The following is a 12,565-nucleotide window of genomic DNA, read 5'->3' as shown; positions in this document are numbered from 1 at the left end:
GTGTGTGTGTGTGTGTGTGTGTGTGTGTGTGTGTGTGTGTGTGTGTGTGTGTGTGTGTGTTCAGATGAGAAGTTGTGTCCTATTAAGCAGACAGCAGAGACTCATCTTCAGTGTTTGACAAATATTAGCAACATAATTGATGAAGAAACACATTAACACTTCACTGATCAGACAGAACAGACAGAGGACATCCTCAGTAGATGGGCAACTTCATAAAACACTACTGTGCAGTAAGTCAAGTCCGCTTAGTTTTCCATTGTCTTGTTTTTAAATTATATGGAGCCATGACACCCATATATCATCTGGACTGATGCCCACAGAGGCTGCTGCAGCTGGAAAGCACAGTTTCATTTTTGGGGAACACACAACAGCATAATCTTTCCCAAGCTGCAGTTTATAAACGCTGCTGCCTGTTGGTGTTTATCAAACATAATAAATAGTTGTGTTTCCCTCTGACTTTTGTCAGAATCAAAGTCACAGAACAGACCTGGAAGTAGCTGGTGAGACACAAACAGAGATGCACCGTCCAGCTCAGTCAGAGAGACAAACAGAGAGTGATGCACTGCACTGCTTACACTTAGCTTACTGTTATTTACTGACATCAGACTTATAGAGAGTTCACCTGATTGTTGTTCTGGCAGTTGACTCTGTTTGCTGCAGTTTTTTTTCTCTTTCTGTGACCAGAAGGAAAGTTCAACTTCATCCTCTCAAAGTTGTTAATACTGGCACCCCTCCACCCCCCACCCCATATTCCCAAGAATGCTCTGATGACCTGGTAGACACTAAAAACGGTGATTGTAGTTTGACTGATGTGCTAACACAATTTAAGTTGTAGTTGAAGAGACCATTTGCTGTAATATTTCTGCCAATAATCATAGCGTGAAACCTTGATACATCACATTCCTGGAATACTTTGTCAGTATTTATTCTTTTTACTTTAAATACAGGGCAAGAACCCAGGACCACAGAACCTGTAGAATATAATGTAATCCAAAACCTTGACAAACTATATCCTGTAAAATTACCACTGACAACCAGTGTCAACAATAATTAAACACAAGCTGCATCAGACGATACAGGTGGTCAAAAATCTTCAGGTCTGAGACAGCTCTAACCCCACATCATTGCCCACATGATATTAGAGAACTAGCAGGACTGAGTGAGAAGAAGAATCAAAAGGAACAGTGATAATGAATTATTATTATGAGAATGAACCAGAGTGAGGAAGCATCTTTGTCTTCCCTGACAGCCTCCTCTCACACGACGCCCTACATGCTGAAACACTGGCAGTGACATTTAAAATCCCTGATATGTCACTGCTGCACAGCTAACATGAGAACAAAAGGTAGACCTCTGTTCATACAGGTTGTCACAATCAAATAAAAGCAGATTTTCTGCAGCTGTCAGACTTACCTTGGCCACTTTGTGATTGGCTGCTGTCTCATGTGAGGTATTCTTCAGGCCCTCTTTGAGCTGGGTGATAAAGAGTTCGTAGCCCTCTGTGTTGGACACGTCAATCTTTTCCTGACAGGCTGACAGCAGCTGCTGGGCCTGTTAACACACACAAACACACACCCATTAGCTATAGATGAACACACACACACACACATATATATATATATATATTTGATTGCACTATGGCGTTCACCATCGTATGATGTACTGTTTAGTCTGCAGTCACAAATTTCAGATCTGTTTTCATTTGGTCAGAGGGTCATGAAGGCAGCGGTGTGATTGGACGTGCTCCTAAATGTCAGTGTCAAGCAGCTGTTGTTCACTTACATTCTGTATTTTAACAATGCAGCTGTCTTTGTTGTTCCTCATTCAGAGGATTTTATGTGATTAACCAACAGCAAAGAAGACAATCTGCTTCCTGTTAACACCGGCTCGCACATGCTCAGTGTATGTGAATGGTCATGTATGTATGTGTTTTCAGGTGTGTTAGTCTGGACAGAGATTGTTTTAATTTTAAAACAGTTTTAAAATGAAAACGCAGTAGTGTGGACGTAGCCTCAGGTAGCACTGTGGTTTTGTGGCTGAACAGAACAGCTGGATAGTAGAAAACGGCACAGATCAGTGTGTAGCAGGCTCATACAACTCTGAAGGACAAGTAACTAACTGGGTATGGTTAGACAATAGATCTATCCAATGTATCTATGTCTAAATATCAATTCATCTGTATCACTTGGATGGCAGACAAGTAATAACAATAGTCAAGCACCCACAATCAAAAGGACAAGTACTAGATTAAATCCCTGACACACAAACACATACAAATACAAACCCGCATGCAAACACGCACCCACAAACTGAGACACACTGTATGGGATCAATGCTCGGCATCTGCCACAACCCAAGGTTTGTAAACTGTACCAGGAGAGACAGTAGGATTTGAGAATCACATCCAACAATAAAAATATCTAATACCATCAGGTGTGTCAGGACAGTTTGTACATTTCACAACAACAATCCTTATTTGAGCAGTTGCATGTGATGTAAGCACAAAATGTACTCTTTGTTTCTTCTTCTTATTGAATATTGATTGTTGTGGGTTTTTGTGTTATTGTGTTTTTTTTGTCAGCACTTACTGCCATGTACACGACGTAAACAAACAACATTATGTTCACAGTCTTGTGTCTTGTAGCTCTGCTCCCTGTGAGTGTCCTTGAGCTCTAACAAACACATTAAATACATTCTCTTCCTAATAAAAGTCATTTTAACATACTTTGAAACATGCATTGCTTAAATCCATATCTACTGGCTTTTGGTTGCATTTTAAGTTACTGCCTCCAACTGTAGATCACAGAGCAGTGTGTCACCTGTGCATCCTTGAGCATGTTTGCACAAGATACTAACACATCAGGAACATGCTCACAAAAATATGACTCCAAAGTTCTACAGCTCCACCTTAAGGTTACTTTAGATATACCTTAAAATATTTTAAGGTGGGGGACATCAGTTGGGTAGGTGGTCCTTCAATTTGGCCACGGGTGGCCCAGACCACCTCCCAATGTGGTCTGAGTGATCAGATTAATGCATCCTCACTGCACATGTCTAAGTGAAACGTGAGGGTGGACATTGGAAATGGGCCAAATAGACCATTAAAAGGGTGAAGGAAGAGATGTGACTTTGAATTGAATTGATGTTTCTAAGGACAGTCTACTGAAATACAGGAAGGTTATATGTACTGTTTCAAACTGATTATTAGTCTTTTTTTCCGAAATCAGCAAATGACAGAATAATAGCTGATGATTATAATAACTAAATTATTTTTCACAGGCAGATCACCATCTAACATTACACACTGTGTATCCAAAAACCTCTTACAAAGAAGTTAAAAGAGAGTCTCAGCATATGAAAGCTGCAGCAGGAGGCTACAACAGTTTTTTATTCTTGTTCCACATGTTGTCAAATATGTAAAGACCCAACATGAACACTGTAAGCAGAATACCTCATTACAATAAGCTAATTGATTAAACAGCATTTGCATAGCAGTGATTCTGTCCCAAGCTTTCTGATCCATATAAGAGGTTGATCATTTTTTCTATAATGACAAAAGGCAAACTTTAAAATCAGATGTAAAGAGGAAATGATGATTTTGAGGGGGGCGGGTGCTACCCTCTTCACACTTCAATGCATTTCAACACACTTTACATACAATATATGGTTGAGGTGGATCGGCGTGATCAGACCCCAAACACAAGACTTTGAGTGAGACAACCTGAATATTACCCAGGCGTTCTGTGCTGTTGGTACCAGAAGTGGATGGCTGCCAAATATCGACAATGAGGAGGGAACCTGATACATGTTTCATCTTACTGTTTTATTATGTTTGTTTTAGAACAAGTAAAAGTGCAAGTTTTCTTATAAAGTGTGACTTTGAGACTGCAAAGGAGAAGTTCAGTAAAAAAGATTTCCTCAGATAATAGAGATGGATGCCTTGATGATGCATTGTAAGGCTGTCACTTTTTATTTGAAATTGGGATATTCTTTCAAACATGGGGTGAAAAGTTCATATTTGAGCTGTAATGATCTGTTCAAATGTAGGCTGCAGCCTTTATAAGCACATCAGATCATCAACAGGTGATATGGTTAATAAAAAGAGAGCCGCACTTGATCCAGATCATGTTGATAGACTTGTGCTTCTGGCAAATAATATGAGAAATTAGGTGGGACCGTTAGGCTTGACTATCAGTTCCATGTTTTACCTTGCTACATTTTTAGTTGAAAGGTATTGGAGCCCCCTCGTGTTGTATGTCTTACTGTGTGTTCTATGTTACTGTAGCACTTTTAGACTTTGAGTTTCACTGAATGAATAGTATGGCACGTTTTTAAAAAACGTTTTATTGAGAGCAAGGTAGAAGTGACAGACATAAAGAAAACAATTTAATACAGCCATTAAAAATGTAACATTTGATTGCTGGAAGAATGGTAATAAACTAACGAAAATAATGAATTGTTGTGGTGTTTTGAGGGAGCAGGCGTGAGTACGCGGGGGAGGGGGACGCATTCGAATGAATTGCAGGTCATTTCGAATTCATCTGATATTATTTTTTAGAAAAAGTGACAGCTCTAATGTGTTGTTGTATTTTTGGCCTGCTTTCTGTCTCTTTCCCTGAAGCACTTCATGTTGTTGTGATGTATAAATGTCAAAACAGATGTGAAGTGAAATATTTGGAATTGTCTTTCATAAATCCTTAAGCTGCCGATAAAAAACTAAAGAAAAAGAAAATGAAGAACTGATCAGGTTTGAAGTGTCAGTTTCAGGTGGACTCCAGGTGTCAGTTCAAGTATTAGTATTAAATGAAAACAGATGATATGTTTAACCTTTGCAGAATGTTTATTACAACTAGGGCTCAACAATGTGCAAAAAAAATCATCACTGCAAGGCTCACCTGGTAAATTCTGTAATATGTGGAGACTTTTCTCGGATATGTAGCAGAGGGTCTGGAGTTCCATGAGAACCCTATAGGATAGCAGTACTGTCCTAATATCAAATATCTGCTCTGATTGATTTGATTTACTTATCTACTTACTTTGTATGTGATGGGAGGTTTTTTAAGTATGTATACATTTATTTTGTGTGCTTATTTAAAAAATGTAATAAACAGAGATTTTAAAATAAAAAAAATCTTAATGCAGTTATTTCGGCAATATGATTCAAGATTTTAGTTGGAATGATTGTTTTTGAATTTCCTTTTCACTGAAAAAAATCTAAAAATGATGTTGATGTGATTTTTGCTGGGTCTATACCAAACAAACATGTTCCTTAATGTCTGGAGCAGTGGCGATTGCTCTGCAAGGGAAGCTCAGCTTCCCCTAAAATGTCAACAAAATAAGTGGTCTTATATGTACTGTTGTGTGTACATTTCATTGACTAAATATGCGCTAGAACACGTTCATCTTTTGTTCAGAATCAGCTACTTATCACAGGTAACCGACACGACTTCCTTCTCATTCATCCCCGCAGCGCCACAGAGCTTTACACAGTGTAGACGCCGAGCGTCTACTGACTTCAGTGGGGAAGCACAGAGTGGGTTGTTCCACTGCAGCGAAACTAGACGGTCATTGGATAAATGCTGGGCTTTGTGTCCGCCATTGACTGTCAGCGTTCTGGGGGTCTATGGGGCAGTGGGCTGGCCCGGACGCTCGGCTTCTGCATGATGATTGGATGATCTGTCTGAGGCTGAGTCCCTTTTTGATTGACAGCGAAATGAGCGAATCAGCGATCTTGAAGTATAAGCATCCACCGGAGCATTTTTCAAGTTTTTCATTCTGTTGTTCGGAGTTGATCTGGAGACGTTACTGATCCTCAGCGACTTTGTCTTTGTTAAAAACGACTAGCGTTGTGTTTGGCAACTCTCTTCTGTCACTCTGCAAATTCACATATAAATAAACGGACACATTTTAAGATGTAGGCCGAAAATGAGCTTCCCCTCCTTATAAGACCAGCAGCCGCCACTGGTCTGGAGAATATGATTTGTAGGCCGAGGAGTCTCTGTAGCACCACAACTCTCATGGTGCTAACAATGCTCAACAATGTGACACATTTTACATTCATCAAAAAAACTACAGCTCCTATGATTCAGATATTGCACTGGACCATATTGCTATTTTGATTATATATAAATTAATTGTGCTGCTCTCATTACAGCAATGAAGTTTTAGGTGAAAAATGAGATGAAATTAAAGACATGTGAGGTGCAAGCTGATGAGTAAGAGATCCCAACAGGCCCTGCATTAGAATGTGTCTCCGCGTGTGTCTCAAGTGTCCACTTGTGAACAGATTCAATTCAACTCAACTCAACTCACAGATCAGATCACCTGAGATGCATGTTAATGAAAGGTGTGAACAGGGCCAGAGATGAGTTGTCAGTTATAGTGTAAGCAATAAAGCATTTGAAAGCAGTTCAATTTTCAGTAAATTTTATATCAATGAAATAGTTAATGTGTAACATAAAAAATGCATGGAAAAGCTATTACCACAACAGCTATAACCCTCTCTGTTGGATGCTTCCTGGTGTCTGTGAATAGTGGAAAGCGGCCACAGCACAGCCTTCTCTTACCTCTGTCACCGGCAGCTCCAGCTGAACCATGTCCTCAGGCTTCGCCACTGGAGGCTGGAGAGCTGTGTCCAGGAGCAGGATGCCATTCAGGTCCTTCCTGCATCCCACTGCATAGTCATCCACAAAAAGCACCTTGTCCACTGCAGGAAAGTACTGACATCTGACACGGCCACCAGGTTTAGCTGGGACAGAAACAGAGGACAACACACAATGTCAGGAGGTTTGAAGGAGAAGACAGGTCCAAAAGTGCAGCCTGAAAAACACCATGACAGTTCCATTTGTCTTTGGTGGAGTGTAATCTTCTTATCTTAAAACCTAAGGTATTCACCATGTTTGTTCTGCCATCTTAAACCAAACAAATCAAACCAAACATGTTCTAATTAACAAACCTGACTGGTCATGTTTTACATACCTCTTTACACATTTTACACACTGGTACTGACTGGTAAATGGAGTATTTATGACTCTTAATAGGCTGCCTTATCAAATCATTTCATGATGAACACAAACAAATTCAATCAGTGTCTCAGATAAAAGTGACTGTTGCGTCATCAATGCCACATACTAAGATCAACAAAAACAAATGTGCACTGGGACTGGGTGATCTTATCAATAGTCTTATCGTCCTATTGTCACCTTGTGATATTACCAATACCCAATATGATTGCCCCTAGGAGGGCTGCCATATGTACTGAGTTTAAAACTTCTGGGATTGAACACAGCCACAGTAGGATGATAAATACATTTTATGACTATGTTAAAACTAAACAAAACTGTCATCACAAACAATAAATTATTTACATTTAGCAATCAGAGGATTCACAGTTATCACTCAAAATCAGCATGGGGCCGTACGTACGCTATCAGCACATCCTTAACGTGTACACAGTAAAGAGCAGAGCTGGCTAAAAGCCAACCTGTAAATTCCTCTAATAACAGATGTACTGGACGTAAACATATACATTATGCAAGCATGAAAATATCTGAAATCGTTGTGGCTCTGTGGTGTAGCCCTTCGACTGTTGAGGCACACTCTCTGCATTTCTAATAACTGGAGTTCATGATTTAAGGAAGTGGGTTGCTTTTTTGTTAAGAAGCTGTTTTGCAATGCTTCGCCAAAATAAATCTTCCATATTTCCTAAATTAGAGTACCAGTAACTTGTTCTCATCTTCATCAGACATTTGGAAACAGTAATCTGCACTAAGCATCACGGTTACTGTATCAGTTTTTCCAATATTGACAAAAACTTGGTCATATAGAGGCCAAGTTGTCTTCTCTTCACAATATATTACAGCAGATCACTCAAGTAATCATCTGGGACTCTGTACTACAAAATACCCTGTGGTCCTGGATATCACAGCGACTATCACACAGCCTGTTAACATGAAGTCCTTTTCAGCAGTGAGCTTGTCAGAGGAAACTTCAGTCAAGGATCCAAAAAATGTCAAAATCATCATAAAAAAGAGATGGCATCAAATCTAAGTCTGGATGTGTAGAAAGATTCATTCAGAAGAAATTCTGCCCCACCTACATTCAGGTTCATAGGTTTAACAAGAGTCTTGATCCGAGGGGAGGTGACATCATTAAGCAGTTACTGAACACACATTTTTAACCCTGTAGATCCTGATGGTTTAATAGAACTTCTGGATTTAAATCAATTTTTTTGATGAAATGATATTTGCTCTGTTCTCTGTAGCTACACAGAACTAGTCCTTTTACAGTGAGAGTTGAGGCACACTGTCAGGATCAGAACAGACACAGAGATTCAGCTGGCTCATTACTAGACTCGGTCTAGATCTACGAATGTTCATATGATGAGCATATTCAACTATGTATTTTGAATTTTGTATTTATTTTTGTCAGTGTAGGGGAGACCGGGGATGGTTGTAACACAGGTCAGTTGTAACACTTCCAATTTCCAATCTCCAACTCCAATCAGGAAAAATTCTGAATCACCCGATTAACTCTATAACTGCTCAGTTTAGTCCTTATTCCACATGTGAGTAAGTAGCCCCCTGTGACAGACACAGATTTTGGATGTTTTGGAAGGAAAAACTAATTTTGGATGTAAAAAGGTTTTTTGTTTTTTGGGGTTTTTTTTTTTTACTTTATTTATTTTTGTAATAGTACTGCCTGCTTTGTAGTTAAACTCTTCAAACTTAAAGTAAGCTAGTTCATGTCTACAAGAGTCTGTGATAGTTGTAACAACAATACACAGACACACGAGTGTTGAATAAAAAGCTATAAATATCAAGTTTTTGTCATAATCCTTGTATCATAATGTTACAGCTAACCCAGACTATGAGGGAAATTGTAACATTTCACTCCTTGTATTTGAGACTAAACCACACATTTTCTGTTTGTGTTGCAGAGATAACACCTACACCATTTAACAGCAGACACATGTAACTAGTTTGAATTAAACTGTGAACACACAGACTTAAAAGATACAGAGAGAAATGTCAAAAATGTTAAAAACCCTCCCCAATCTACCCTATTCATGTAGTCATTATTACAAAATTACATGACGGTCACACACCCATGGTTGAACTCAACCTTCATGTTGATCTCAACTTCACATCTGTAAAGTTTTGTGACACTATAATGTTGACAGAATCTGTCCTCAGACAGACAGACATATAAACTGGGGTGATCATTTAGAATTTTTTTTCTGACAGATAGTTCACAGACCATTAACTGTTAACCAAGCCACACTTTATAATGAACAAAAACAGATCAACAAAACAAAAACACACTGTGAAGTTGCATTTTTCAGACCTCAAAATAAAATCAACAGGCACAACCTAGGTCAGTCCTCTGCAGAGCAGAGTCTACTGTCTACTGGTTTTTATTCAGAGATAGCAAGCAACATGCGGACATGCTGTGGGGTTAGTCTGGTCCATAGTCTGTTAGCTCTGAGACCTGCAGCGGATAATACCTGCTCAGATGGTACTGATGTCCCAGGATATTTTAACTGTTCAACTGATAATGTTAATCTAAGTTCTTATTGTCAGTTAATGGTTAAACGGTTTGCAGAGTGTGAACAACACTAATAAAAACTGCCAAAGTACTCAAAACCACCTCTGTGGTAGTTGCTGCTACAGTAGGTGTCTCCACTCCAGGACCACATTTTGTCATGACCATGCACGCACACGCCCACACATGCCCGCGCACACACACACACACACACACACACACACAGTCAAGGTGAAAATAATACCAGCCACTGTCACAGCTGGTAATTAGCATGCAAAGCAGGGAATATATTACAAGCACATATCCAAATTGTTTCTGATTTAATAACAAATTGCTGGTTTTCTCTGAAGCAGTAATATTCAATTTGCCCATAGTCAGTGATTTCATGTATCAGCTGCTGTGCTCTGTGAGCATGGTTAGCAGAGGAGCTGAAGCACTCACGCCAATCTGACAGCAAACTTACACTGTCTGACAGATTTCCATCTGCTGGGTAATTTTGGAACATGAACTCAGTGGGCATAGAAGAGGAGTAAATATGCCATAAAGGCTATGACCATAATGTTGTTTTTTCAAAGGAGAAAAAGTATACCATGTAAATTCAACAAAAATCAGAACTGAAAACCATTCAACCATCCAAACATTATGTCAGGCATATAGACAGCAAAGTACCAATTTTTGCCACCATTTTTCCCAAAACGGATCTGGATATGACATCAACTGGGCTGAACCTTCTAACAACTAACAGACATCTGATGGTGACAGACACAGAGAGCCTCAGCTGAAAATTAACTGAAATTAATTAAATCATGACAGCCTATGGTCGATGATGATGGTGGTTGTAAGACGAAGAGGTGTCTATCTCCTGAAAGCCAGACTTCCCAAAAAAGGCTTGATCTTCAGTCATTTGAAACACTCTTCAGATGGGCTGCAGCATTTCAAACACAATGGCCAATGCTAAATAATGCAGTTTTGCAACTTTACAGTATTTATGTGAGAGACTGCATGTGTAGTAAATACTGTTAAATACTGTTTACAGTTAACAGCCCCACTCACAAAAACTAGGTCACCATAAATGCTTCATATGGAAACAAATGCTCATGAAAATCTGTGTTGCTTTAATAAATGTTAAAGTGTATGACTTTTATTCAGTAATAAACGTCAGAGTGAAAGACCAGACAGCCATCAACTGATTAACAGAATTTAAGATGTAAACAACTCGTACCAAACTACTGTCTATAAGCCAGCCCACCCAACCCAAGTGTATTCATGTAATTCTCTTTCTTATAAACTCTATGACACCTGCTACTATGTGTGAACAAGGAGGACAACCATCAACGGTGCAGTTATCAGGTAAGTGTGGAGCACAGCTTGATAAATATATTGCAAACTCTTGCAGAAACTTTATGTCCTGTACGTTCATCGTGACAGAACATAACGTGCTTACATGCAACACCAACAACACAAGTGTTCAGCTGGTTATTTGACTAAATTATCCATGTCAGCCCAGCAAGCGGAAAAAGGCCCCAGTACACCAATTCTACAACATCAAGTCAGTTTACTTTCAACATCACACCAATGCCTCCAAATGACGGTGCGCACAAGCAGCTAGAGCCGCCAACTAGCTTTATGGCTATAACAGCAATTTACATTAACACATTGTACTACATTAACAAAGCAACAGTAGGTGTGCTACTCCAAGTGACCAACATATGAACCGCACTTATAACGACGTATCGTTATCGTGACTGACCACTAGAAAATAGGAAACTGACAAGGAAGGTTGCCCGGCTGACTAGCATTGTGCTAAGTTATCTAGCTAGCTATTAGCTTGCATGGTAGATATGTCATGTTGCAAATGTGATAAACAGTAAAACATTGGCGCTAAAGAAGCACTATTTTAAATTTAGCCTAAAACAGATCAATGTCCGAATACTGTGTTTTAGCACAAGCAGAACAGACCAACTGAACGGATCCTGTCTGACACATAATCAAACTGGTGTTAGGCCTGAATATAACTTGCTAGGAACAGCTAACGTTAGCTAGCTAAGATTACGACTCAGCCTGTGTCGTGTTTAGTGTCTGTTGACAATCAGTGGTTGGTTTGTCAAAACAGAAACTATTGGTGTTAGGGCCTTATACTGGGCTCTGGTACATACCGTGCAAGGCTGAAGCCTGGAGAATGGCCCCCGAAGTGCCGTCAATAACTTTGATACTGCCGCGGCTGGTAACGGCCAAGATAGCGTTCAGGGCCGGGTGGTAGGAAAGGCTTCGCAGGCCCTCCTCGTCGCAACGCAGGCAACCGTCTCTCAGTACAATCCAGTCTGAGGAGGTGGACGAGCCGGAGCCCGGCGAGGCCGCGGCCGCCATCTTTCCTTATTTTTCCCTTCCCTTCCTTTTTGGGGTTTGTGATGGTCCGATGATACACGCAATACTTCTAAATCTAAAAGACCAGCTCCGAATTATCACTCCGCTGCCACTCCTGACTCCTTCTGCGGCTTCTTCTCCTCCGCCCGTTACCGCAGCAGTGGCTATTCACCATCAGCGCTAAGGAACTCCAGGCTGGGCTCTATGTCAGTTACACGATAGGTACACGGAGCTAGCGTATGTCTCCGCTACCTCCCGCGATAACACGAATTGCAAGTGAGAACAAACGGATGGACAAAATAATAGGAACAACAAAATGATAGTTCTGCAACAAACATCAACAGCAATTACATAATGTTTTGTTTGATTTCATTCGCGGGAACAGATGTCATTATCTAAAAAAAGATTCGTTATGCAACAGTAAAAGAAATGGTGGTCTGGAGGTACTAAGTTTTGATATGTTAAATAATACTTTCAAAATGAAATTGTTAACTAATTTGATGAAGGAAAAAAGAAAATATTTGGAATACGTTCCCTAAACATTTTTTTAATTTGATAGGTTAAATTAATTTTCTGCTTGAATGTGATTATAAAGTTGATAATTATGTGCTTGCGATAGATAGATAGATAGATAGATAGATAGATAGATTATTTATGC

The 12,565-nt window shown here is 39.6% G+C and overlaps 1 protein-coding gene across 11 annotated transcripts in view; it reads right to left on the bottom strand.

Moving 5' to 3' along the window:
* The window catches only part of birc6 (baculoviral IAP repeat containing 6), a 136,251-nt gene extending 124,128 nt beyond the window's left edge, over positions 1 to 12,123 (bottom strand). For all 11 annotated transcript variants that reach the window (XM_022765140.1, XM_022765149.1, XM_022765143.1 and 8 more), the window contains exons 1-3: positions 11,700 to 12,123; positions 6,567 to 6,748; positions 1,414 to 1,551 (exon numbers count right to left, since the gene is read on the bottom strand). In XM_022765140.1, the coding sequence (XP_022620861.1) occupies positions 1,414 to 1,551; positions 6,567 to 6,748; positions 11,700 to 11,910 (531 nt within the window). In that variant the 5' untranslated portion in view covers positions 11,911 to 12,123. The remainder of the gene's footprint in view (positions 1 to 1,413; positions 1,552 to 6,566; positions 6,749 to 11,699) is intronic.
* Positions 12,124 to 12,565: the final 442 nt, after the last annotated feature.

The sequence above is a fragment of the Seriola dumerili genome, unplaced genomic scaffold (genome assembly GCF_002260705.1).
Source record: "Seriola dumerili isolate Sdu_G_001 unplaced genomic scaffold, Sdu_1.0 BDQW01000665.1, whole genome shotgun sequence".
NCBI classification, from domain to species: Eukaryota; Metazoa; Chordata; class Actinopteri; order Carangiformes; family Carangidae; genus Seriola; species Seriola dumerili.
The sequence above is the reverse complement of the archived record's forward strand: the minus strand, read 5'-3'. Positions and strand labels throughout refer to the sequence as shown.